This window comes from Taurulus bubalis (genome assembly GCF_910589615.1).
Source record: "Taurulus bubalis genome assembly, chromosome: 16".
Lineage (NCBI taxonomy): Eukaryota > Metazoa > Chordata > Actinopteri > Perciformes > Cottidae > Taurulus > Taurulus bubalis.
Window position 1 is genome coordinate 18,557,397 of NC_136604.1, and position 27,505 is coordinate 18,584,901.

General features: G+C 40.3%; 3 protein-coding genes and 1 long non-coding RNA gene across 5 annotated transcripts; all 4 read right to left on the bottom strand.

The window, feature by feature from the left end:
• Window positions 1-10,757: 10,757 nt before the first annotated feature.
• On the bottom strand, window positions 10,758-12,593 carry LOC306748926. The gene is made up of 3 exons (XR_013771165.1): window positions 12,491-12,593; window positions 12,230-12,403; window positions 10,758-12,050 (listed from the first exon to the last, which is right to left on the bottom strand). It is a non-coding gene; the product is annotated as an uncharacterized lncRNA (long non-coding RNA).
• Window positions 12,594-14,896: 2,303 nt separating this feature from the next.
• LOC306749169 (uncharacterized protein) lies at window positions 14,897-18,006 on the bottom strand. Of its 2 annotated transcripts, XM_079232429.1 has the most exons (7): window positions 17,926-18,006; window positions 16,876-16,918; window positions 16,217-16,260; window positions 15,748-16,127; window positions 15,513-15,642; window positions 15,302-15,334; window positions 14,903-14,982 (listed from the first exon to the last, which is right to left on the bottom strand). In XM_079232429.1, exons 2-6 carry the CDS (start codon window positions 16,899-16,901, stop codon window positions 15,321-15,323), a joined length of 594 nt encoding a protein of 197 aa, XP_079088555.1. In that variant the 5' UTR covers window positions 16,902-16,918; window positions 17,926-18,006; the 3' UTR covers window positions 14,903-14,982; window positions 15,302-15,320. The 2 variants fall into 2 exon arrangements, with proteins under 2 accessions (XP_079088554.1, XP_079088555.1); XM_079232428.1 differs by having other exon boundaries at window positions 14,897-15,334.
• A 1,521-nt stretch (window positions 18,007-19,527) lies between these two features.
• On the bottom strand, window positions 19,528-21,958 carry LOC306748566 (uncharacterized protein). The gene is made up of 6 exons (XM_079231746.1): window positions 21,917-21,958; window positions 21,712-21,778; window positions 21,582-21,604; window positions 21,132-21,243; window positions 20,872-21,045; window positions 19,528-20,692 (listed from the first exon to the last, which is right to left on the bottom strand). Exons 2-6 carry the CDS (start codon window positions 21,712-21,714, stop codon window positions 20,051-20,053), a joined length of 954 nt encoding a protein of 317 aa, XP_079087872.1. The 5' UTR covers window positions 21,715-21,778; window positions 21,917-21,958; the 3' UTR covers window positions 19,528-20,050.
• A 1,343-nt stretch (window positions 21,959-23,301) lies between these two features.
• On the bottom strand, window positions 23,302-25,374 carry LOC306748927 (uncharacterized protein). The gene is made up of 6 exons (XM_079232159.1): window positions 25,234-25,374; window positions 25,019-25,071; window positions 24,716-24,738; window positions 24,247-24,626; window positions 23,997-24,126; window positions 23,302-23,841 (listed from the first exon to the last, which is right to left on the bottom strand). The coding sequence occupies exons 4-6, from the start codon at window positions 24,604-24,606 to the stop codon at window positions 23,813-23,815; spliced, it is 519 nt and encodes a 172-aa protein (XP_079088285.1). The 5' UTR covers window positions 24,607-24,626; window positions 24,716-24,738; window positions 25,019-25,071; window positions 25,234-25,374; the 3' UTR covers window positions 23,302-23,812.
• Window positions 25,375-27,505: the final 2,131 nt, after the last annotated feature.

Here is a 27,505-nt window from a genome sequence, read left to right on the forward strand (position 1 = left end):
CATTAGAGCTATAAAAGGGACGCGCACACAGAGTAGCAGAGTGCCAACCCTTGAATGCCACATTTCTGAGAGGACAGAATGTGACGTCATGGCTCACAACATCTCAGAAACTCAGAAACCATCCTATGAAGCTATCGCTAGTAGCATGTTAGCTTCGCACGACTGGAAACGGCAGCTAGACTAATTTACGAACAAAATCCGCCTACCAGCAGCTCTAAAGCATAACATGTTTATGTTCCATGTTTAATCCGAACAAAAAAATGAAGTGTTAAAATGACACATTTGGGTTTGACGGGGGGTTGTGCCGGCCTACTTCCCGGAATGGAAAAGTCTTGTGGTCCAGTTGTCATTGCAGGCAAACAGCGGAGACACTTACTACATCTTGGTAATAAAATATAAAATGTAATTAAATCTGAATATTGTTCCCTTTTGAGGGATGTGACAATCGGACAAATCCAAATATTTTTTCCTTCCAAAGAACTTGCCCTTATAGGCAAAACAAAGTAGGATAAGATAAGCATTATTTGAAAAACAAAATAAAATCTTTGCACCAAAAGAAACCTAACTTCACCCTGATTTTTTTATTTGTATTTTTAAATGGCTACAATGTAATAAAATCATCTTTTCATTCGACAGCAAAAGTTGCTAATACAGGGCTCTCAAGTTTTTAAGACAGTGAAGAGTGACATATCCTCTCCCCCCCACCCGGCCGCGCATCCGCCCATGCCGTATGCCCACAGACCAGCCCCACCTTCCCCCCATATTATTATTAGCTTTATTTTCATTGGTTGCTGGATTACATTTCACCCAGATACAACACGTTTTTCTGATTGGCTATTGCTAAGAGCAGTTCAGTAAATAAAGGGTTACTGGTTTTGTTAATGTTAATGTTAGTTTAGGATTAGTGTTATTGTTAGGGTTAGTTTAGCTTAGCATGCTCAGCGTAGCATAGCTTTGTTTCGCTAAACATGTAGCTCCTCCCCCACACGGCATTGCCTTTGATCTCACTGATGACATCACAGATCCTATATAAGAAGAGGAGGCCCAGGCCTGCTCATTGCTGCTGGGATGACCCACACGGCTCATGCATCAACTACAAGGTGCTAGTAACCTTATGCATGAGTGGTTCTCTACTGTGCGTAAAGTACATGGACCAGAAGATCAGAGGGAGTAACAATATTTTTGGTTTTGTCCTTAGGAGATCCCTCCCCACATGGCTCATGCATCAACCACAAGGTGCTAGCAACCTTATGCATGAGTGGTTCTCTACTGTGCGTAAAGTACATGGACCAGAAGATCAGAGGGCGTGGAAATATTTTTTGTTTTTTGAGGGAGAGCCCAGACTAAGAGCAGTTCAGTAAATAAAGGGTTACTGGTTTTGTTAATGTTAATGTTAAATTAGGATTAGTGTCATTGTTAGGGTTAGTTTAGCTTAGCATGCTCAGCGTAGCATAGCTTAGCTTAGGTTAGTTTAGCTAAACATGTAGCTCCTCCCCCACACCATATTGCCTTTGATCTCACTGATGACATCACAGATCCTATATGAGAAGAGGAGGCCCAGGCCTGCTCATTGCTCCTGGGATGACCCACACGGCTCATGCATCAACCACAAGGTGCTAGTAACCTTATGCATGAGTGGTTCTCTACTGTGCGTAAAGTACATGGACCAGAAGATCAGAGGGAGTGGCAATATTTTTGGTTTTGTCCATGGGAGATCCCTCCCCACATGGCTCATGCATCAAACACAATGTGCTAGCAACCTTATGCATGAGTGGTTCTCTACTGTGCGTAAAGTACATGGACCAGAAGATCAGAGGGAGTGGAAATATTTTTTGTTTTGTGAGGGAGAGCCCAGACTAATAGCAGTTCAGTAAAAAAAGGGTTACTGGTTTTGTTAATGTTAATGTTAGTTTAGGATTAGTGTTATTGTTAGGGTTAGTTTAGCTTAGCATGCTCAGCGTAGCATAGCTTAGTTTCGCTAAACATGTAGCTCCTCCCCCACACCGTATTGCCTTTGATCTCACTGATGACATCACAGATCCTATATAAGAAGAGGAATCCCAGGCCTGCTCATTGCTCCTGGGGTGACCCACACAGCTCATGCATCAACCACAAGGTGCTAGTAACCTTATGCATGAGTGGTTCTCTACTGTGCGTAAAGTACATGGACCAGAAGATCAGAGGAGTGGCAATATGTTTGGTTTTGTCCATGGGAGATCCCTCCCCACATGGCTCATGCATCAACTGCAAGGTGCTAGTAACCTTATGCATGAGTGGTTCTCTACTGTGCGTAAAGTACATGGACCAGAAGATCGGAGGGAGTGGCAACATTTTTGTTTTTTTCCATGGGAGATCCCTCCCCGCATGGCTCATGCATCAACCACAAGGTGCTAGCAACCTTATGCATGAGTGGTTCTCTACTGTGCGTAAAGTACATGGACCAGAAGATCAGAGGGAGCGCCAACATTTTCGGTTTGTGAGTGACGTTGGATTGTAGAAAGAGGTGGGGGTGCTTCCCATGAGAGATCCATCCCCACATGGCTCATGTATCAACTACAAGGTGCTAGCAACCTTTTGCATGAGCGGTTCTCTACTGTGCGTAAAGTACATGGACCAGAAGATCGGAGGGAGTGGCAACATTTTTTTTTTCCATGGGAGATCCATCCCCACATGGCTCATGCATCAACCACAAGGTGCTAGCAACCTTTTGCATGAGTGGTTCTCTACTGTGCGTAAAGTACATGGACCAGAAGATCGGAGGAGTGGCAACATTTTTTTTTTCCATGGGAGATCCATCCCCACATGGCTCATGCATCAACCACAAGGTGCTAGCAACCTTTTGCATGAGTGGTTCTCTACTGTGCGTAAAGTACATGGACCAGAAGATCGCAGGAGTGGCAACATTTTTTTTTCCATGGAAGATCCATCCCCACATGGCTCATGCATCAACCACAAGGTGCTAGCAACCTTTTGCATGAGTGGTTCTCTACTGTGCGTAAAGTACATGGACCAGAAGATCGGAGGGAGTGGCAACATTTTTGTTTTTTTCCATGGGAGATCCCTCCCCACATGGCTCATGCATCAACCACAAGGTGCTAGCAACCTTATGCATGAGTGGTTCTCTACTGTGCGTAAAGTACATGGACCAGAAGATCGCAGGAGTGGCAACATTTTTTTTTCCATGGGAGATCCATCCCCACATGGCTCATGCATCAACCACAAGGTGCTAGCAACCTTTTGCATGAGTGGTTCTCTACTGTGCGTAAAGTACATGGACCAGAAGATCGCAGGAGTGGCAACATTTTTTTTTCCATGGGAGATCCATCCCCACATGGCTCATGCATCAACCACAAGGTGCTAGCAACCTTTTGCATGAGTGGTTCTCTACTGTGCGTAAAGTACATGGACCAGAAGATCGGAGGAGTGGCAACATTTTTTTTTCCATGGGAGATCCATCTCCACATGGCTCATGCATCAACCACAAGGTGCTAGCAACCTTTTGCATGAGTGGTTCTCTACTGTGCGTAAAGTACATGGACCAGAAGATCGGAGGGAGTGGCAACATTTTTGTTTTTTTCCATGGGAGATCCCTCCCCACATGGCTCATGCATCAACCACAAGGTGCTAGCAACCTTATGCATGAGTGGTTCTCTACTGTGCGTAAAGTACATGGACCAGAAGATCGGAGGAGTGGCAACATTTTTTTTTTCCATGGGAGATCCATCCTCACATGGCTCATGCATCAACCACAAGGTGCTAGCAACCTTTTGCATGAGTGGTTCTCTACTGTGCGTAAAGTACATGGACCAGAAGATCGCAGGAGTGGCAACATTTTTTTTTCCATGGGAGATCCATCCCCACATGGCTCATGCATCAACCACAAGGTGCTAGCAACCTTTTGCATGAGTGGTTCTCTACTGTGCGTAAAGTACATGGACCAGAAGATCGGAGGAGTGGCAACATTTTTTTTTCCATGGGAGATCCATCCCCACATGGCTCATGCATCAACCACAAGGTGCTAGCAACCTTTTGCATGAGTGGTTCTCTACTGTGCGTAAAGTACATGGACCAGAAGATCGGAGGGAGTGGCAACATTTTTGTTTTTTTCCATGGGAGATCCCTCCCCACATGGCTCATGCATCAACCACAAGGTGCTAGCAACCTTATGCATGAGTGGTTCTCTACTGTGCGTAAAGTACATGGACCAGAAGATCAGAGGGAGCACCAACATCTTCGGTTTTGTGAGTGACGTTGGATTGTAGAAAGAGGTGGGGGTGCTTCCCATGGGAGATCCATCCCCACATGGCTCATGCATCAACCACAAGGTGCTAGCAACCTTTTGCATGAGTGGTTCTCTACTGTGCGTAAAGTACATGGACCAGAAGATCGGAGGGAGTGGCAACATTTTTTTTTTCCATGGCAGATCCCTCCCCACATGGCTCATGCATCAACCACAAGGTGCTAGCAACCTTTTGCATGAGTGGTTCTCTACTGTGCGTAAAGTACATGGACCAGAAGATCAGAGGGAGCGCCAACATTTTCATTTTTGTGAGTGACGTTGGATTGTAGAACGAGGTGGGGGTGCTTCCCATGGGAGATCCATCCCACATGGCTCATGCATCAACCACAAGGTGCTAGCAACCTTTTGCATGAGTGGTTCTCTACTGTGCGTAAAGTACATGGACCAGAAGATGGGAGGGAGTGGCAACATTTTTGTTTTTTCCATGGGAGATCCATCCCCACATGGCTCATGCATCAACCACAAGGTGCTAGCAACCTTTTGCATGAGTGGTTCTCTACTGTGCGTAAAGTACATGGACCAGAAGATCGGAGGGAGTGGCAACATTTTTGTTTTTTTCCATGGGAGATCCATCCCCACATGGCTCATGCATCAACCACAAGGTGCTAGCAACCTTATGCATGAGTGGTTCTCTACTGTGCGTAAAGTACATGGACCAGAAGATCAGAGGGAGCACCAACATCTTCGGTTTTGTGAATGACGTTGGATTGTAGAAAGAGGTGGGGGTGCTTCCCATGGGAGATCCATCCCCACATGGCTCATGCATAAACCACAAGGTGCTAGCAACCTTTTGCATGAGTGGTTCTCTACTGTGCGTAAAGTACATGGACCAGAAGATCGGAGGGAGTGGCAACATTTTTGTTTTTTCCATGGCAGATCCCTCCCCACATGGCTCATGCATAAACCACAAGGTGCTAGTAACCTTTTGCATGAGCGGTTCTCTACTGTGCGTAAAGTACATGGACCAGAAGATCAGAGGTAGTGCCAACATTTTCGGTTTTGTGAGTGACGTCGGATTGTCGAAAGAGGTGGGGGGGCTTTCCATGTGAGGACTGCCCATTTTAATCAAGTTGTTAGCTTGGTGGACCAAGCTTACTTTAATAACTGAATGAGTGAATAAATGACTAAATAAATGAATGGTTTCCTGGAGTTTGAGTGGTTCAGTGATCCTGGGAGCTATGTTCTCCGGGGCATCAGCAGGTCTCGGGGGAGAGCCCAGACTAAGGGCCGGTTCAGTTTAGTGCAAGTCAGAGAGGGACTCTGGTTTGGAGTTTACATGTTCTCCACGTGTCAGCCAGGGTTGAATCCGGTGGACTCAACCCAAATATAAAAACATGTATTTTTCTCCTCTGCGAATCGCCACCTTAACGTGGTGGAGGAGTTTGAGTGGCTCAGTGATCCTGGGAGCTATGTGAGCCCCTGGTAGGGAAACAGATCTCGGGGGAGAGCCCAGACTAAGAGCGATTCAGTTTAGGGTTAGTGTTAATGTTGATGTTATTGTTAATGTCAGGGTTAGTTTACTCAACCCAAATATAAAAACAAGTATTTTTCTCCTCCGCAACGCGTAACGGAACAGTTTACTTCTGTATATTGAATAATTAAACAATGATGACTACAGCAGGACTGACGATGTGCTCAAAAAATTGATCTGATTTTCCCCTTTGATGAGAGAAAAGAGGGCTTCATCACCTAACTGGGTCTCACTCAACCCAACGGTGATTAAAACCCACCGAGATGACCTAGATAAGTAGCAATCAAGGTGGGATGGTGCGAAACGGAGAGAGAGCTACAACGAAAAGTCCCGATTCCTCATAAAGACCAACACTGTGGGATTAACTAAGTACCAAGAGAAATGTTTTCCTCAATCAAACATAGTAATTTAAACCGCCCCACGCACTGAAGCCTGTTTTGCATTCGATCCCTTGACAAAAATGCCTTATTTGAGAGATACACAATATAGTCTCTGGAAGTTGACAAAATGCTGAACTAATCAGACTTTTAATTGCCTTTGATTGTTATTGTTCAGGGGATCTTTACAAAGCTTGTTAAAATGCTGTTTAACTTCGCTTCCTGCAGCACGAAATCTCGAAAAGTAGATGATCGTTGAGCTTAAAGACTCCCTGGAACACTATTAAATACCCACTGGAGTCCCAGTAAAGTAAAGACAAAAACACTTCTCTATTCTCTCCTCTCTTAATCCTATTCAAACATATACAAAATATATCTATTTAACCTCTTGAAACCTGAGGCTCGTATATGGTTCTTTTTTTACGTCTTTATTTTATTCAAGTAGTCGTATGAACCCCAAATGAGTTATATTACTTGTATTATTTTATATCATTTTTTTCAGAATTTATTTGTGAATAAAATGTATATTTTAAAAAAAAACACTTTTTTAACATATTTTGATCATAACTATTAATGTCCAGCATGATCTATGCTAGATTTCCCCCCAAAAAAGTAGCCAAACTTTTACAAACTCCATGGTTCAGGCCCTTACCAACATCCAAATACTTGTATCCAATACTAATAGGACACCTTTTTGGAAAGCTTAGGACCTAAATAATCAGAATATGCAACAAAAACCACTGTAAAACCAAGCTTTGATATATTGGGAAGGTGTTTTAGTAAAAAAAAAACGTGTCGTTCGGTTCAAAAATAGAAAGGTTACTTGTTTTATGACAATACATTGTCTCACCAGAGGCTGCTGGGTATTAAAATTTGCATAAGCCTTCCCCCTTGCTGTGTGAGGTGTTTCTAGAAATGTGGAGGGTACACGTAAGTCACAGGTAGCGGATTTGTGAGACAGAGAAGAAGAAAAAGAAACCTCCGGCCGATTTGTGATTTTACAGGTACTAATATTGAGTTTGTAAGGATTTTGATTACTTTGTTAGACTCCCACAAGCCTGTATGATTACTGAGATGTGTTTGTTAGGGAAATCCGACTTTGTAAAGGGTATTTATCATGGATTTAGTGAAACCTTACGGCCACCGCGGCAAGCTGACGGAGCAGCAGTATAGTCGGCGGAGTATACGTAAATACCTAAACTTAACAGTTACTTTAATTATGTTTTACACCATATGTATCTTCTCACAAGGGTTGTGGAACCTCTTAACGTTCTGCTGTCCCGCGGGCGTCCATTTCAACTATACACTGTACATTCCATTGTACATTCCTGGAAACCTACGATTCTTGTGACTCCAGCTGTCCACTCCGTTTCAAGATCAGACCACCACAGCAGCTACAATCAATACTTTTGTCAGACAACAACAAACAAACAAGCGATTTGAAAATCAAGACAACTCACCGATGACGCCTCATATTGATCCATAAATCCATAATATTCCAACAAAAACGGCGTTGTTACGTCGTAAAGGTCCAATAAAAATATATCCCATAAAAGATTTAGTCCAAAACACGTGATTACATTCATAAATATCCACCAACTGCCGTTGCATCATTCCATTGCAGCTGAAAGTTATGAACGAAAGTAGTATTGTTTTTAGCAGAACGTTATGTTTGCATTGGAGCACAGCTACAAACTCGCTATCAAAATGTCCGCCGAAATCTAACGGTTCCAATGAGACCCCACTTGAACCAATAGGAGCTTCATGTCCTGACTGACAAGCTACATTACCCAACCAGAAGCTACGTTGAAGTTTAGGCTCAGCCTCTATTTTCTTACGTGGCTCACGTCTGTCACGTCCAGGTCAGATGACAGGCGTTTCGGACAGCCAATGAAATTCCCTAACCAAAGATGGGCAGGAAGAGGGGGGGCAAATAATCCCAACAGCCTTCAATTTGATGAGAAGAGACAGCTGCTGTAGAGCTTCAGTCTGAATTGTAAATTAGCATAAAAATGCATTTATACTTCATTTTCTCTGTGTCAGCAATACTGGTAGTATATATGAATAGTACCTATATAAGTTTGCAAGACTATAAGCCTTTTTAATAGGTATATAGTATATATATAGCCGCGAATGAAGTTACCTTTAAAGAGCTCTTTGCCATTATGTTAGCATGTGTATTGCTTCAAGTGAACCTTTCCAGTCACACACCCGAGCTTCCACAGATCATGTGTGTGCGTGTTGTGATTGCACATGCTATGTGTAGGATAGAGAAAAGGCATTCTCCAGCTACAAACATTAGCATGTTAAAGTATCAACCACAGATGTTTCGCTGAGTAAATGATTGTACAAACTCAAGTAAAAGATAGTTAGAGAATGAGTGGGTATAGCTGCTGGACAGTTAATCATACTGCAAGTGCACTCACAGATGACGGTGTGCGTTAATCATTGGAGCATCTGTTTCACTTACAAGCGTGCTTTAATGCGTCAAAGGGTGATTAAACAAAGCCTACATTAGATCAGAGATGATCTGTCAAACAAGCATGACTCAGATTTTCCAGACGTGCAAGCAGCTTCAGTGAAAATATTACAGTCTAACTGCAACCATCTGTGTGTGTTTTTGTGTGTGTGCACGCGAGTGTGATGCAGCATCCGTCTTCTGCGTGCATGCAGAGTGCATGTGCTCTTACAGTAAAGAGAGTCTGAGAGTGCCACCAAGGCATCCGCTCCAAAGCCAGGCCCTTACACTTCTGCAAGGCATCAAGTTTCACCTGTTCAAACACAGATAAGAGCTGTGATTTACACAAGGTTTGAAGGAAAATGAGCACTCCGTCTCCTGGACGTCACCGCGGGCCAGAGTTTTCATCAGGTCAGACAGGATTTCCCCCACCGGGAGCAGTCGGGCTGCACAAATATAGAACTGGAAACAAACATGTTATGGGAGAGAGGGACACAGGAAAAGCCAGACAAAGTGTCTGCGACGTCAAGACGTCTTATAAATGGCATAAATCAACACACAAGTATACAGACCGGCCTACGCAGTGATAAATTGAGTTTGACGACGTTGAAAAGAAGAAGTGGTGGGTGTTGAAGTCCTGATTGAGTTTCCTCCTGGACCACAGTTAGTCAAAATGCTCTGTATAAACCTGCAATGGTATTTTACTTTGTTTGCATGTTTTGGGGGGTAAATTACTCCATTTGAAGGCAAAGGGTGTATTTCCATTGAACTGAATGGGTTTAGTTAATACCTGATGACAGATGATTGGGAATTATTTGCTCTTCCTGCTGAACTTTGATTCCTATCTTTCCTTTGAAAGACGGGAAATTATTCCTGCCAACCACGTGCGTCCTGTCTTTGTTGGGAGGTTTCAGCCAGAGGTGAAGGTGAGAAGAAGAATTACCTATATGTGAAGCCGGAGGAGCACAGAACAGCCATGACAGTGAAGTGACATCAGAGAGGATGTGAATTATCTGCTTAAAGTCTCTCGATTCAAGTGTGTCTACTGTATGTGTTCTATATCTATAGCACATGGATAATGAAATGATGCCTTTAAATGTAGGGCTTGTTTTGAACTGAAAATGGTTGGACTGCCATCTAGTGGGGGATTTCTGCCACTGAGACAAACGAAGCAAAAGACGATATGAAATCCCCTTTCAAAACTGAGTTTCAGTGTTAATCATTGGTTTTTATTTTTGTCACATGCTGCTAATGAAGATACTTTGCTCTCCAGCTCACACTGTACTTTCAACATAGACATTTTCATATCGGCTATATCAGTCCAGAAGTACAAACATGTGATTCCATTCACCAATGGATGAGGGAATTAGTTTAGAATGCATTAGTGAGTAGTTATGTTATATTTAAATGTTTCTCTGCAACACCGGCATTCTTTCTATCAAGTTAGGAAATTGATGTGTTGCCTGCTCAGTCTCTGCAAAGCATGAAAACGGATTTGTTTCAAACCTTATGTTTACTCTGTTTGTAGTAACTGGTTCATTTAAGCCTGATGAATAAGCACCGTTCCAATACATGGCATCTTAAAAACAATAGAAGCAATTCTAGTTGATGTCTCAGAACGTGTCTGGTCCCATGAACACTTACATAACAGGTGGAACTTAGACGGTGTCTTATTATTGTCATTGTAGCTAAACTATAGTCCAACACCACCAGAATAAACACCACCGTACTTCTTTTCTATTGCTACTTTGGCATGTGTATTTGTATATGTGTACACTTTAGATATATGTGTATTATTATTATTTAACTCTGCTATATGCAGTTTCTCTCCATTTATATTCAAACTGAAACAATATAAGGTTGAGGTGGTGTGTTTGAATATTTACAAATAACTACTGATTCTTACACCTCCACAGAACCCTCTCAAGGTTTACCTTTATTGTGATAATATGATTGTTCAGACCTGAAGTTTCAGAGATACACTCAATTTATTTTGGGCAAGTCATTTTCAAGCAGAGGCCTGAGCCAGAGGCCGAGGGTTCAAGAGATACTCTGGTCCTTGGTGGTGTCCTGTATGTCATGTTGTATACACTGGAAAATAATCACTTCTTCAGATGAGGTTGCAGTAAATAAAACCAAAACAAATTACCAATCTCTGTAGTTTTATTGGGATTGACATGATCAATACATGCACTTTTGTATATTCTGCGTGCTTAGCATTCAGAGAGTTGACAGACATGAATGCATCCCTGTTTTTATTAGGTAAATAGCTAGACTATTAACAATTATCATTGATTAAAAACAATACAATATATTGACAGCTCTGATCACACAGAGATGCAAAAAACACATTGTTTTTCTCTGGGACTGGTTATCTTCAGGCGGCTTTAAGATGCGAATAAAAGTTAAAATATTCTCAACTCGCACCGCTCATCAATGTCACGATGGACTGAGGCAGCCAATCAAATCAAGCAAGAGGCGGGCTTTACTACTTTACCGTTGACTTCCGTTTTTTATGCTGATGTGGTTGGAACACTTATTAGCGATAGTTAGTTACGAAGAACGATATTATAATGTCCCCTTCCTCTTCATTTAACAGCATTGTAACAGCAAGAGATCGATGTCTGCATTAAAACATTCTCCACCGTTAGCGTTAGCGTTAGCGTTAGCGTGATCAGACCCACATGGGAATTTCAGTGCCTATAGATGATTTCAAGCAGATAATTTGCATTTTACTGACCATAACAAAAGATCACAGAAGCAGTGGGCCTACTAATCAATATATAGGCTAATCAATAATTTCCCCTTTTAAGATCCGACTCATTGAGGGGTGTAGAAAGCATGATCCCATATAAATTCCAGCTCGCGCAGATTATTGTTGAGACCTGCCCTCGCCACCCTTTCAACCCTGTCCCTTTTCTCATCCGAGTACATCGTAGATGTTGGTCGTGCTCTCTCTTTGACGTCAGCCACATTTTTAAACAAGTTGCTCAAACTTTCAACTTCGGCACAATTGCCGTATACCGACTCGTTATTTCCACATGGTGTCAAACCAAACAGATTTCCACATGATTTGCAAGGAGGCTTATCTTCGTTCTCGCGGAGGTCAAACGCCTGGCACCTGACACGGTCTGGAAGTTTGATAGTTCCATCAAAATCTCTGTTCTTTTTCTTTGTTGGAAAGTAGGTCATCACTGCACCAGCTACATACCCGTCCCAGCTGCTAAGACAGGACGCAGCCATCATGATTTGCCTAGGAATACGGCCAGGAGTGGACATGGAGACCCCATAGTACTTGACTGGATTGTGACCATCGGTTCTGTGAGAGACACAGATGGTGGAGGAGACCAGATCCTGTGATTGACTCAGCTTCGGGTCTCTGATGAGCGCTCGCACACTATCTATTATTTGGGTTTCGTTCCCCTGTCCAGTCAGGTGGACCATCTGCAAAAAATCACCAATGTAATCAATTCTGTATCGTTTACTGAGTCACGCTTAGTTTGTGAAATGCAATGTGCATTCAGTATAACCTGTAATATATTAAGATGTGTAGGTGAAGTAGACATTATATGCAGTTTTACAAAGACAAATGTAATCATCTTTTGCCAAACAAAAAACCCTACCATGTCTAGCACACATGAAAACGGACTCCGCTTTGGGATCTGAGAGGAACAGAAGACAAAAGGCCGAGGGTATTGTCTCTCCAAATCATGTAACATCTGGACATCTCTCAGAATATTTTGTGGTGAAAATGGTGGTTTGTGGATTCTTCCCAAAAAGAAGATGCTGTGGAGAATCTGTGGAGTCGAAACACATTCAAAGATCATTTTGTATTTTGAGAGGCAATAGGTCAAAAAAAGCAGAATACATTTCATCAGACATACCTCGTCCACTAAAGCTCTGACACCACCTGAAGCCAGCGCCACCATTTTATCGATAAGAAAGAGAGCATTCCTTCTGAAAGAGTCTTGGTCTATCAGAAATTCATCTCTGAAATGATAAATACCAAATGTTTTAGAGGGTTTTAAAGCAACAATACATTTGTACTAAAAAAAACAATAAATAAATATGGCTACTCGTCTGTTATTGATAAAGTACCAATATTACTAAATTGCACATTACTCAATTAAAATCCGATTTCCAGTTGTTTGATAAGTACTACATGAATCAGAACCAGAACCATTTATTGCAGTGTATGTTTTACATACAAGGCATTTGTCATGGCGGATGTTGCATAACATTAAACAACATTAAACAATAAACAGAGTGCAAGAAATGGGAGCATGAATAATTACAATTGAATCTACAATAGAATAAAACATTCAAATAAAATAAAGTGCACAGACAAAGATAACAGTACTGTGAAATGTAAGTGAAGGTGAAAGTGAAAACCAACTTCTAGTTAATACACAAAGTAATCATTTTTAACAATGTACTAACTGCCACCAATATTATCAAAAAATAACGTATTATTCCCTCTTTTATATTTAACTCCAACTAACTGAATACTGGTAATAATGACTTTAATGACTTTGAGAATCAGTTCACTCACCTGCGACTTTTCTCTGGATCCGCCTGATGCAAATAAGAAACAACACACGACACATTACAACAATGACTCATTGACAACAGAAATTAGTGATGTACAGATTAATAATAATGATATAAAATAGTCGTAAAGGAAAGAGCTTGAACGCAGCTACTCACCATGGGTCAGTCGTCAGTAAGTGAAACAGAAAGGAAGAAAAGAAGCTCTGCCCCCGGACTGCAACGACCACTCCTTATCTGGACCAGTGGCTTATTTGTTCTACTGGAATATCATAGTACTGTTTATTTAATGTAACTGTGTATAGGAAACACATGCAAAGCAAAATCGTTATCTTGCACAGGGAACAGGATGTTCACATTAGGTGTGGTAGCAAATCATTTCCTCATTTCGATCGAAACATCTTACGTAACATCAGACTAAGAACGAAACTCAACTTTGACTTCTCCTTTACAGGAAATGTTTTAGAACTGTAACTCTGCATGGTGGCTAAAACTATATCAAAAACATGTTTATTTGGGTTTTGGAAACGATCAAACATATTTAGATGTGACTGCATTTAATTCAGTTTGTATTATTTGTGTTGTCTGGATCTTTTCCATGTGAAGTTCTTTTAAGTCACTGAATTCAGTCTAAAATCAACTTCTTTGTGGTTTTAGCATGTTCTGCAGTTCAATGGTTTTGAAAAATACTTTTATTTTGAAAAGAAGACATGATAAAAGTGCTCATAAGACAGGTATCACAATAAACTAATATTTGTCTTATGTTCAATGATTGTAAATATATAATAATCAACTATCATTAGCACAATCTGCAATAGATTCAGTTTGATTGAGATGTTGTGATAGTGTTCACATCATTTATACAAACCCATTCACTGACCCCATTTAAATGGTGGAATTGGATTGATAAACTTCTGAATCATTAGTTGATTCAAATCAAACTCCACATTTATTTTGTAAAGCCAGAAATCACTAATTATCCTCAGAGGGCTTTACAATACAATGACAATACACACACGACATCCTCTGTCCCAGGACCCTCACATCGGTACAGTGTGGGTATTTATTTTACTCACTGATTTGAACGTCTTCCGGGCTCTTTCCTCACGAGATGAGACGTCATTTCAAATAATCTATTTACAGGGTTCTGACCAATGGCTTTTCATGACTTTTCCATGACTTTAAACCAAATTTCCATGAGCAAACATTTTGTGAAATCTCGGTGTATACATGAAAAAATGTAGTATTTAAACTAACAATGAGAATCCCAAAGCATACAGTAAACCTTAAATGACACAAATGAATGAGAGACAATAGTTTGATTAAAAGAATAAACATTTATATAGATGCCTGTATGTACGCCTGCTAATAGTTTGAGCGTCTTTCTTTTAAAAGCATATTCATTATTTCAAACTCAGAGTAAATGAACGTCATGAACACAACATATTTCCATGACTTTTCCAAAACCTTTGGGATTTTATTTTTTTCAAGGACTTTTCCAGGCCTGGAAATAACCATTTTAAAATTCCATGACTTTTCCAGGTTTTTCATGACCGTAAGAACCCTGCATTTACTCATTATTGTCAAAACAGCTTCAATAACGAAACCAAATGTTTGATGAATAACTCAGTTTAATTAATATATATATATATATATATATATATATATATATATATATATATATATATATATATATATATATATATATATATATATATATATATATATATATATATTACAGCCTTGAAGCCCTGAACCCTCATGGAGTTAGTGGGAGCTTCAGTCTGGGAGTCCGTACCGGTGGAGATTGGGATCGGGCCTTTGACACCTTTGGGAGAGCAACAGAGGAGGGATCCGTCTCCCAGGATGGACAGAAGTGCAATAGATTTCACATTGAATGCATATGACAAATTCTTCATATAATGAGTAGTAAGCAGAATAATGATGGAACAATTATGACTCCTAATAACAGCAGCAGTGGATACAGTATTATAATAGTATTAATAAAAGCAGTAATAGTATCGGTAATGGCAATAGAAATTGATAAATCATATTAAAACAGACATACGTGATCACCTTACCAATAAATGACCACAGTAATTTAACTCTGATTTATAAACTAAATGAAATGTAGTGGGTATTTTTACATTTTTACAAAGATTTAAATCAGCTGCAGGTTCCTGGAGAAAGGGTTGGAAGTGAGAGAGAAAATAAACCAATTAGATAACTCAATATCAAATGTGAAACAGAAATGAACATAGTAACACATGATGGAACCGTGTGATACATCAATACATCCAGAACAGAAATAAAGTATGAGCTCAATCTTTACCCTGCAGCAAAGACAAAAATACCAACCTGTGTTCTGTCTGAGGGAGCTGAGATTCTTCAGGAATTGTGACTTATTTTCTGTCACCAGTTGATCATGCTCTCGGTCCAAACGTTGCCCCACAGCACCCTTCTTCACTTTTTCCCAGTCCTTGTTGGTCTACACACAAAAGACAACATAACAAAATTAAACATTGTCGGCATCATCGGGGTCCACAACCACAAAGCCCTGCTGGTTCATAGCAAATTAACTGTAACTTCTCACCATTTCTTTGAAGGCCTCCCCTTTGTAGTAGGACTTGGCTGCTGGATACTCTATTCCCTCGTCACTTAGCTGCTTCTTGCTTGAAGCCACTAAATGCAGCTCCTCTCCATCGTAGGCATACATCCTCTCGTCCTCACAGGTCATCAGAACGAGCTGGTCACACGGGCATGAAGTCCCCTTCACCACACCCAGAACCTGCATGTGGACTATATCTGGAAGGTAAAATTTGTTCCACCCATTCTCCACGTTCTTCTCGTCACTGTAAATGGTGTCATGAAGGTTTCCAATCGTCCACATGGCACCAGCTGGTTTCTTTAAGGCGATAGTTCTTTGTTTAAATGTGGACACAAACTTTGACATCTCTGTCAGGTGGTCTGAACCTGCAACACATGCAATTTTCATTAAATTTGGAAAATAAATATCATAGCAAGGTTGTACAATGTGCGAGGCAAAGGTGTGTGTAGTCTACCTTGTCGTTCTTTGGTTTGTAGGAAATTAAGCAAATCTGCAGACCTGAAATGCAGAAAAGTGGTAGAGATTACAAAAACAGAACTATAATAAGAGCTGATACTCACAGCAGTATTTACTGGACAACATATACAAGAGAAATTGGCAAAATGACGACTTGGCTCAATACAGGATTAATCACCCGAATGACATCAGACTCTCTGGCGCCGTTGAATCTTCTAATTTTGAACTAATCTTTTCGCCCCAGTTTTCACTTTGTCATTTATTCTCATGGCAACTCTAGCGCTGCTGTCATGTTACTGTTAAACCCTAACCCAGGTGGAGAGGGTTCAGACAAATAATAACTGATCAATATCACCATGAAACTGGCCCAGTTGATAAGTTATATTATGACAATTCGTTTTTGTATTACAAGGTTTCTAAAATTGTATGTTCAAATATGCAAATGAGTCATTATCTTATCAAATGTGTCGTAATTGGCTGACATTTCCAGACCAGAAATCTGAACATTGTTCAAGTTCTAGTGCTTTGCATGAACCTCTTCTTAGATCCACACATGTACATGGGCTATTTAATTATTAAGTACCATTTAATACATCTGCCTTTCTTAATAGCTCATTTAAATGACCCTTAACACAACTTGAGAAAATTGGATCTTACGGGTAGCTCAATGAAGCAGCGGCCATTCTTGCTCTCTGGTCACCTAGAAAACAAAATGTGTATTGTTAAAATTAGTGGTGTTGAAATACTGAAAACATTTACTCGAGGACTGAAAGCAATACTAAAATGTGATATAATTATATTATTATCATATATTTGTATTATAAGACAAAAGAAAAAACACAAACACAAAAACAGGTAATATACTGCACCACTAAGAAGCAACTATACAAATTGAATGACTGTTTATTTATGGTGTTAAGGGTGCTTGGATAGCCCAAAAAACATGAGGATAGACCTTTATTCAGAAATGGTCAAAAACAACATTATGCTATACATTATAATACATCTGAAGTTACACTACTGTGCTGTTTTTAATTATAAAAAGGGGGTTAAAAAGTTAAAATATTATCAAATAATATTCTTATATTTCGAACCCCCTTTTTTTAAATTAAAAACAGAACAGTAGTGTAACTTCGGATTTATTATTATTAGATTTCATATAATGTACAACTTAATAATGTTTTTGACTTGATCAAATTAGACAAAATACTGTATGCCGTAACACCACGAAGAGAAGCAATACATTACCACAGCTGCAAAACACTGACTTGCACACTGATAGGCACACAAGCTAACTCTTCAGCCATACGATATTTAAAACGATATCTTTCTGGAGCTTAAATCACAAATGCTCTAATGTTTTCACAAATATAATAAAAACTGTGTAAATCGGAATCTCTTTTTCTTATTATTTTGAAGGCTATGTCACAACAATGGATTATTCAGCAGGAACATATCCCCCCTTCCTTTTGGCATCGTCTTTATTCTTCTTTCTAATCCTCTCAAATGTCAAAACTACAAACACATTTCAGGAATGTTTTAATCTGAAAACACTGTTTATAAAACCGAAAGTAACTCGTGCATTTTATTATGACCGATAATGTTAAGAAGTTGTTTCAACAGACAGGAAGAAATGACATAAATTCATCGAAAGAACTTAAAGGTTAACGTTCATCAAACTACATCAAATAAGAGAAGGCTGGTTACCAGAGCTGAAGAGCAAACGGAGTCCGAGGCTGTCTTCACGGAAATGTCGCTCTCATTTTAGTAACCTGCGACATTCTCCACTCCCTGCTCACGTGATGCCTTCACGTCCACGTCAGATGTTTCCGTTACACAACGGTTTAAATGCATGTATGTACCCCATACGTTATTTCCATTAGTTTAAATGCACTTGTGTTCCACATACATCACTCTCAATCCAAAACAGCACATTCTGTGGAAATCGTAGCATATTTGTGTTGTGTTTACACGCCCATCTGCCACGTTACGTTTGAGTATAATCCTACATTGGTTAATTCCAATATTTGATCGTGTCCATGAAGGCAACATAATGTGACGACAGTTAGTCAAAACGCTCTGTATAAACCTGCAATGGTATTTTACTTTGTTTGCGTGTTTTGGGGGGTAAATTACTTCATTTGAAGCCAGAGGGTGTATATATTTGACCTGAATGGGTTTAGTTAATACCTGATGACAGATGATTGGGAATTATTTGCTCTTCCTGCTGAACTTTTATTCCTGTCTTTCCTTTGAAAGCACAACAGAACAGCCATGACAGTGAAGTGACATCAGAGAGGATGTGAATTATCTGCTTAAAGTCTCTCGATTCAAGTGTGTCTACTGTATATGTTCTATATCTATAGCACATGGATAATGAAATGATGCCTTTAAATGTAGGGCTTGTTTTGAACTGAAAATGGTTGGACTGCCATCTAGTGGGGGATTTCTGCCACTGAGACAAACGAAGCAAAAGATGATATGAAATCCCCTTTCAAAACTGAGTTTCAGTGTTAATCATTGGCTTGTCATTGGCAGCAGTACAAACATGTGATTCCATTCACCAATGTATGAGGGAACTAGTTTAGAATGTATTAGTGAGTAGTTATGTCATCTTTAATTGTTTCTCTATGAAAACGGATTTGTTTCAAACCTTATGTTTACTCTGTTTGTAATAACTGATTCAATTAAGCCTGATGAATAAGCCCAGTTCCTATACATGGCATTTTAAAAACAATAGAAGCAATTCTAGTTGCCGTCTCAGAACGTGCCTGGTCCCATGAACACATAACAGGTGGAACTTAGACGGTGTCTTATTATTGTCATTGTAGCTAAATTGAAGTCCGACACCACCAGAATGAACACCACCGTACTTCTTTTCTATTGCTACTTTGGTATGTGTATTTGTATATGTGTACACTTTAGATATATATTAATATTATCATTTAACTCTGCTATATGCAGTTTATCTCCATTAATATTCAAACTGAAACAATATAAGGTTGAGGTGGTGTGTTTGAATATTTACAAATAACTACTGATTCTTACACCTCCATAGAACCCTCTCAAGGTTTACCTTTATTGTGATAATATGATTGTTCAGACCTGAAGTTTCAGAGATACACTCAATTTATTTTGGGCAAGTCATTTTCAAGCAGAGGCCTGAGCCAGAGGCCGAGGGTTCAAGAGATACTCTGGTCCTTGGTGGTGTCCTGTATGTCATGTTGTATACACTGGAAAATAATCACTTCTTTAGATGAGGTTGCAGTAAATAAAACCAAAACAAATGAACAATCTTTGGGATTTTATTGTCATTGACTGGATCAATACATGCCCTTTTGTATATTCTGCCTGCTTTGCATTCAGACAGTTGACAGCCATCAATGCATTCATGTCTTTATTGTTTGTAGCCGGATCATTAACAACAAGCGTTGATAAAAACATACAGTATAGAGACAGCTCTGATTGAATAGGGGCCGATCACATGATGAACACATTGTTTTCCTTTAGTACTGGTTTGCGCTCCCCTTGCAGGCGGTTTTATGATGCGTAAAAAAGTTAAAATATTCCTCAACTTTTCAGCGCGGAGTTGCACCGCTAAGCAATGGACCGAGGCAGCCAATCAAATCAAGCAAGAGAGCTTTACTACTTTACCATTGACTGCAATTTCAGTGCCTATAGATGATTACAAGGAGATCATTTGCGTTTTACGGATAAATAATCACATCGAAAGGAATCGTTGTTCATATCATAACAAAAGATCACAGGAGTTGTGGGCCTACTTATTAATATGTAACAGGCTATTCAATCACGTCCCCTTTTAAGATCAGACTCATTGAGGGGTGTAGAAAATATTTTTCCATATAAATTTCTCCTGCTTCAGCCAGTTGGTGAGATCTGTCTTCACAAGCCTTTCGACCTTGAGCCTTTTCTCATCCGAGTACATCGTAGATGTTGGTCGTGCTCTCTCTTTGACATCATTCACATTTTTAAACAAGTTGCTCAAACTTTCAACTTCGGCACAATTGCCGTATACCCACTCATCCTTTACACATGGCGTCAAACCAAACAAATTCCCACATGATCTGCAAGGAGGCTTGACTCTTCTATCCCAGAGGTCAAACGCCTGGCACCTGACATGGTTTGGAAGTTTAAAAGTTCCATCAAAATCTCTCTTCTTTTTCTTTTTTGGAAAGTAGGTCATCACTGCACCAGCTACATACCCGTCCCAGCTGCTAAGACAGGACGCAGCAATCATGATTTTCCTAGGGAGACCCTCAGGAAGACTGTCAGGAAGACTGCAAGGAGCGGACATGGAGACCCCATAGTACTTGACTGCATCGTTAACATCAGTTCTGTGAGAGACACAGATGGTGGAGGAGACCAGATCCTCATCGAGGTCCAGGTCACTGATGAGCTCTCGCAGGCCATCTATTATTTCACTTTCATTCTCTCGTCCAGTCAGGTGGACAATCTGCAAGAAATCACCAATGTAATCAATGCTGCATCGTTTACTGAGTCACGCTTAGTTTGTGAGATGCAATGTGCATTCAGTATAACCTGTAATATATTAAGATGTGTAGGTGAAGTAGACATTATATGCAGTTTTACAAAGACAAATGTAATCATCTTTTGCCAAACTAATAATCCTACCATGTCTAGCACACATGAAAACGGACTCCGCTTTGGTAGTTGAGAGGAATAGAGGTCAAAAGGCCGAGGGAAGTCGTCCTTCAAAACCTTTAACATCTCTTCATCAATCAGAATATCTTTTGGTGAAAATGGTGGATTGTGGAATGTTCCCCAAAAGAAGATGCTGTGAAGAATCTGTGGAGTCGAAACTCATTCAAAGATCATTTTGTATTTTGAAAGGTAATAGGTCAAAAAAGCAGAATACATTTCATCAGACATACCTCGTCCAATAAAACTCTGACACCTGGAGCTCGTCCAACCAGCTCCACCATTTTCTCGATAAGCAATAAAGCGTTCTCTATGTGAGGGTCTTCCTCTACCAGAAATTCTTGACTGAAACGATAAATATAAAATGTTTTAAAGGGTTTTAAAGCAGAATGCAACAATATGGTTCTACTTAAAAACAAATAAATAAATAGGCTACTCATCTGTTATTGATAAGTACCACTATTACTAAATTACACATTATTTAACTTGATTTCCAATTGTTTTATGATTACTATTATGTAAACATACATAATATAATAATAAACAAAGTAATCATTTTAAATTCTGTTAAAAACGACTTTTCCAACAATGTATTAACTGCCACCAATATTATCAAAAACTCATTTAATAGTTTAATAGTCGGTTGCAGTTGTTGTAATGACTTTGAGAGTCCGTTCACTCACCTGCTTCTTTCCTCTTCATCCGCCTGATGCAAATAAGAAACAACACACGACACATTGCAACAATGACTCACTGACAACAGAAGTTAGTGATGTACAGATTAATAATAATGATATAAAATAGTTCAACCACCATTTCCTCGATAAACAAGAAAGCGTTCCTTCTGAAAGCGTCTTCCTCTATCAGAGATTCTTCTTCTCTAAAACGATAAATATTAAATGTTTTTAGAAGGTTTTAAAGCAACAACAATACACGTTGTTTTATAAGTTGTTGTATTTAACTCCAACTAACTGAATACTGGTTGCAGTGTAATGACTTTGAAAGTCAGTTCACTCACCCGGGTCTTTCCTCTTGATCCGCCTGATGCAACAAGAAACAACACACGACACATTACAACAATTACTCACTGACAATAGAAGTTAGTGATGTACAGATTAATTATAATGATATAAAATAGTCGCAAAGGAAAAAGCTTCAAAGCAGCTACTCACCATGGTTCAGTTCTCAGTAAATTAAACCGGAAGGAAGAAAAGAAGCCCTGCCCCCGGATTGTTTCGACCACTCTTTAGCCGGTTCCGTGGTGTAGTTCTAAACCAAAGCCAGATGTAATGCATCCAATGGTGAGGGATTCATTGTGTAGTTTATTTGAAGAAAATCCTTTCCTGAACTGAACTGAAGGTGTAAACGTAAACCCCCGTTTATGTCGAAACAACTTATGCAACATCAGAGTACAAAGAAGGAAACTTATACTTCTGCTTTACAGGACATGTTTAATGACAGTAACTCAGCATGGTGGCTAAACTTAATCAAAAACATGTTTATTTGTGTGTTTTGGAAACAAGCAAAATATTTACATGTGATCTGACTGCCAGTTGATGGTTCTTTCAGCATTTAAATGAGTTTGTTGGTTCCCCCGATGGTATTATTTGTGGTGTCTATCTTTTCCATGTGAAGTTTTTGGGCATTTGTTATTCTCATGAGTATCTTATATCCTTATATAGGTCAACTAATACACCTTTGTTTGTAAATGTCAAGAATATTATATATGTCCGAATATTCCAATAACAGCTCTTATGTTCTAAAATCTTTGGGTGGTAGACTTGAAGAAATAGTTCTGGATTCAGTAAGTTATAATAAAACAGATTTAATAAAAAGTTGATGGTACAGTGTATACGATCGGTGTAAAACATTTCATATAATAGATCCATATGAAGGGCGTTGTCGTCTCTCATTGGCTTAACGTTACAACGTGGAATCGGTCATAAGTTTAGCAGGGGTGGAGGCAGCATTCGGGTTGTTCAGAGGTGGTACCTCAGCACGCTCTGCTTCCTGGTTCTTGACGTCGTCTCTCCACCCCTCTGTGTAACTGAGCACCGTTCCCTCCCCTGGAGAAGTTGTTTTTTGGTACAGAGGAGTACTTGGCACGGCACCCATTTTGAGAAGAACTGTGAGCTCATCTTGATTTCACATTCCTGGCCTACCTACAACATATCCTATGTGAACACACTAACTAAACTAGTTGTGACTTTCCTCATGATACGAATACACAATTTCATAAGGTTCACTCCCCCTTATTGTTTATATTCTTTAAGTATCGTATTTTACACATGGACATTCCTTATTTACAAGGCATTTGTAAGGCATAGTAAATTAGTTCAGTGGTTTAGTAAAATACTTTTATTTTGAAAATAAGACATGATAAAAGTGCTCATAAGACAGCTATCACAAAATATATTTGTCTTTATTCGTATACATTCGGCATATTTGACATACATACATGACATTTGGTCTCATTTAACCCATCCCAACGAGCAGTGAGCTGCTGTGGAGCGCCTGGGGAGCAACTGGGGGTTCAGAGGCCCAGTCCCAATCTCCACCCTTAAGCACTCACGGACTTTGAGGCGCGCTCCCGCAAAGTCCTTGAGGGTTTATGGGTGTAAAGGTAAACAAAGAGGCACGTGGGTGTTTAGCCCGATAAAATACATTTACACTACAACATTACGGATTAAAGATAGAATACAAAAACACATGAAATCAGAGGAATGCAAGCAGAGGTTATAAATATATATTTTACATTTATAACCTTAATGCAAGTGTATGTTAAGTGGCATGCGTGTTTAAATATGAAGTGTGCAGGGGAGCTACAATCTTCCAATAACATGCAAACTATGGGGAGACTGGAACCGGCTGCCTTGTGGTTTCAGAATTAAACACCAGCCAACAAAATACACCATCAGCAGGTTTCTGCAGGAAGTGTGCTGGCTGAGAGAGAAGAGAGAGAAAAGAAACAAATTAAATGACTACCGACTACTACAATACCGAATAGTGTGAAACAGAAATGAACATAGTAACACATCCAGAGCAGAAATGAAGTATGAGCTCATTCTTTACCCTGCAGCAAAGACAAAAATACTAACCTGTGTACTCTCTGATGGATCTGAGATTCTCCAGGAATCTGGCCTTTTTTTCTGTCACCAGTTTAAGACGCTTTTGGTACAAAAGTTGCCCCACAGGACCCTTCTTCACTTTCTCCCAGTCCTCGTTGGTCTACACACAAAAGACAACATAACAAAATTAAACATTGTCAGTACCTACAGGTGATCCATCATCGGGGTCCACAACCACAAAGCCCTGCTGGTTCATAGCAAATTAACTGTAACTTCTTACCATTTTTTTGAAGGCCTCCCCTTTGTAGTAGGACTTGACTGCTGGATACTTTATTCCCTTCTGAAATAGCTGCTTTATGCTTGAAGCCACTAAATGCAGCGCTTCTCCATCGTAGGCATACATCCTTTTGTTCTCACAGGTCATCAGAACGAGCTGGTCACACGGGCACGAAGTCCCCTTCACCACACCCAGAACCTTCATGTTGACTATACCTGGAAGGTAAAATTTGTTCCACCCATTCACCACGTTCTTCTTGTGCATGTAAATGGTGTCATGAAGGTTTCCAATCGTCCACACGGCACCAGCTGGATTCTCTAAGGCCATAGGTTTGTGTTTATATTTGGACACAAGCTCTGCCATCCCTGTCAGGTGATCTGAACCTGCAACACATGCAATTTTTATTAAATATGGAAAATAAATATAATATCAAGCTTGTACAATTTTGGAGCCAAAGATGTGTGTAGTCTACCTTCTAGAAGCAAAGCTGCAGACCTGAAAGGCAGAAAAGTGAAAGAGTTTACAAAAACACAACTAAAATAAGTTCACTTTTACTAAGAGAAAAAAATACATTTTTTTTTATTTCTTTAGGGCAGTAATAACAACAATCCCAACAGATCCCACAGTTCTGTAAATACAGGCCTCTACCAAACAGTTGAAATGTCACTATGGTAAAAGTACCAAAATACATACAAATACAAAAAGAGTAGAATTAGTAAAATAGTCTGCTAACTTATTGCACTAATAAACAGCATAAATGTTAGATACACTTCACCCTTCCGATGATATAGGTGATATGCCATCTTGTTTTTCATTCAAAGGGGAGCGCTGCAAAACACAGAACAGTATTGCATTTCGAGCATTTCAGTCTCAGCACACCTCATTCTGTGCATTATATCCACTGTATTCCTCATGGTATGCTGCAAAGCATTGCTGGTTTGTATTCAAACAGGAAAACGTTGCATTTCAGACATTTCCATCTTGACCCACCTTTGGACACCGACTGCACCTCACAGTGAAGGGGCCAATGTGTGGACATAACGCACATCTGGTTGTGGTTGTGAGGATCTTGGGGTGTCGCGTTTCTTCAGAGGTGATGGAGAGCAGGACGATGGTCGGCCGACTTTGGGTGCTGGCTTGTTGAATCTCAAACTGTGGGCAACTGTTTGTTCAATAACTCCAGCGACACCAACAACACGGTCGAAACGTCTTCCGTTCCTCTGGGACCAAGCGGTTACACATGCGCAGTGGTAAACTCAGTACACAGATCCTCTTTGACTGCTAGCATACAGGTGAAAATCGTCGCTGTGTGGCTCTGTTGGGGTCCACAGGAATGGGTTGTAGATTATTTATGTAAAAACGTTGTTGCACTTGTAGGTGAAGCTGTTGTGTTCTTCACATCCAACTTGAAAAGCAACTTTGAAGTGAGGGATGACTGTTGAGGAGAGGTTTCAGAACCACCCCAGATGAAATCCTCCACGTGACAAGCAAGGTTTCGGGTTATCTCTTTGCCTTGTAAAAAGACTGTTTTTATGTCCATAGAGTTTAGCTGCCATTTCTTTTGACATATCACTGCCATAATCAGTTTTAGAGACTCCCAGGCACATGTAGTTGAGTCTTTTGGGAGCTCCTGAGTGTTCATTTCTTCAAAGCCTCTTGCAACTAACCTAGCTTTAGGTACAACACCATCAGGTGTCTCCTTGAGTGTGCACACCCACCTCGAGAAGATGCATTTCTGGCCTTCATCTTTTACTTCTTCAAAAGACATCATTCTTTTTCCAGTTGCTGAGTTCACAGACATGTTTGGCAGACATGAAGGCGTCATCATTCACAATAAATATGTCTTCTTCAGGACGGCTAGCACATCATTCAACATGCTCAGATGGGACCACTTGAAGATTGTCTACTCGTCCTAAGTCAACAGAACCGGTAGTGCCAGTCATTTCCTCAGGCTCCAATGGACTCCAAATTATACTAGTCTTTGTATGTTCCAGTGGCTTTTCCTGCCCTGCTGAGGATTTTTCCAGTGTATGCTTGGCCACTCCCACCATCTGTGTATGTGACTACCTGTCCAGTTTTCAGACTAAGGTCTTCACAGGTTGTGGTTGAGTTGTTCTGCGATGCGTCAGATTGACCATGGCAACCTCCTTCTGGCTGTCTTGGTGTTTGAGGGGTTCACCGTTATCCTCACCATTTGTAGACGTCTCTTCCTCACTTTCATTTTCAGTGTCATAGTCATTCTCATTAAAGCCAGGTTCTGTTAATGTGGTTTGATGTTCAGTCGCTTCCAGCTGAATGGCCCTTTCTCCTAGCACTGCTTGTGGGCGATCTACTTTTCGAAGCCTGGATTGATGTACGCGAACGTAAGTGCCTCCATGCCTCACAAATATCACAGCACCATCTTCAACACGTGGACCTTTCCATTCTGTACAATTCACCCGTTTGTTTCAAATCGGTCATCAATGGGCTGCAGTTGTTTACGAAGGGCTCTTTGGGTCCTTTCAGAGCAATCAGCTTCCGTAAATGCTCTCCTTGCAACATGTAATGTTGTGATATGTTGGACTATCCAAGTACTCATTTGAGTATTTTCCATAGCTGGCGACTTATTAGTGAGAACAGAAGGCAGATTTGGGTTTTGTGCAAATACCAGCTTGTGCATAGAGTTCTTAGACATCAGGGCCCAGTCGAGGGCCATCCTCCAGTCACATCCATTGTCCCTCTTCACTTTCATCAGGAGTTCAGTGGGGGTTTGATTATGCCCATTGCTTTATGGGCTGTAAGCTGCAGTTGTTTTCAGCCATGTCCCTCATATCTTCGTTGTTGAATTCACCCCCATTGTGCACAGCATTTATCCAGCAATGTATAAAGTGCTTCACAATCTCCCTGGGTTTCTCGGTGGTGACGATGCTTTTTTTTGGACTACAAAGTAATGTTGTATTCTTCAACATCTGTCACTTTCTCATCCTTTGTCAATTTTGCATGTTCATTTTTGTGAGGACAATCTATTGCCCAGTCATATGTGCTTTGTCAGACTGCACATCTTGTCCTCCTCCCATATCTGTCCAGTGGATTTGTCCCTTGAACAGCCGTATGGATTTGTGGGCTTCACCTGACATCACGTTCACGCTTGCCGGTAAAACGTGTGTAGTAGGCAGCGTCGGCAGCACCCCCACACACACAGAGGTCATCAGCTTCCTCTTGTGGAGAATTGTCGCCAAAGATTCTCCTCAAGGCCGACTTGAGACACTCCCAGAAGTGCTGT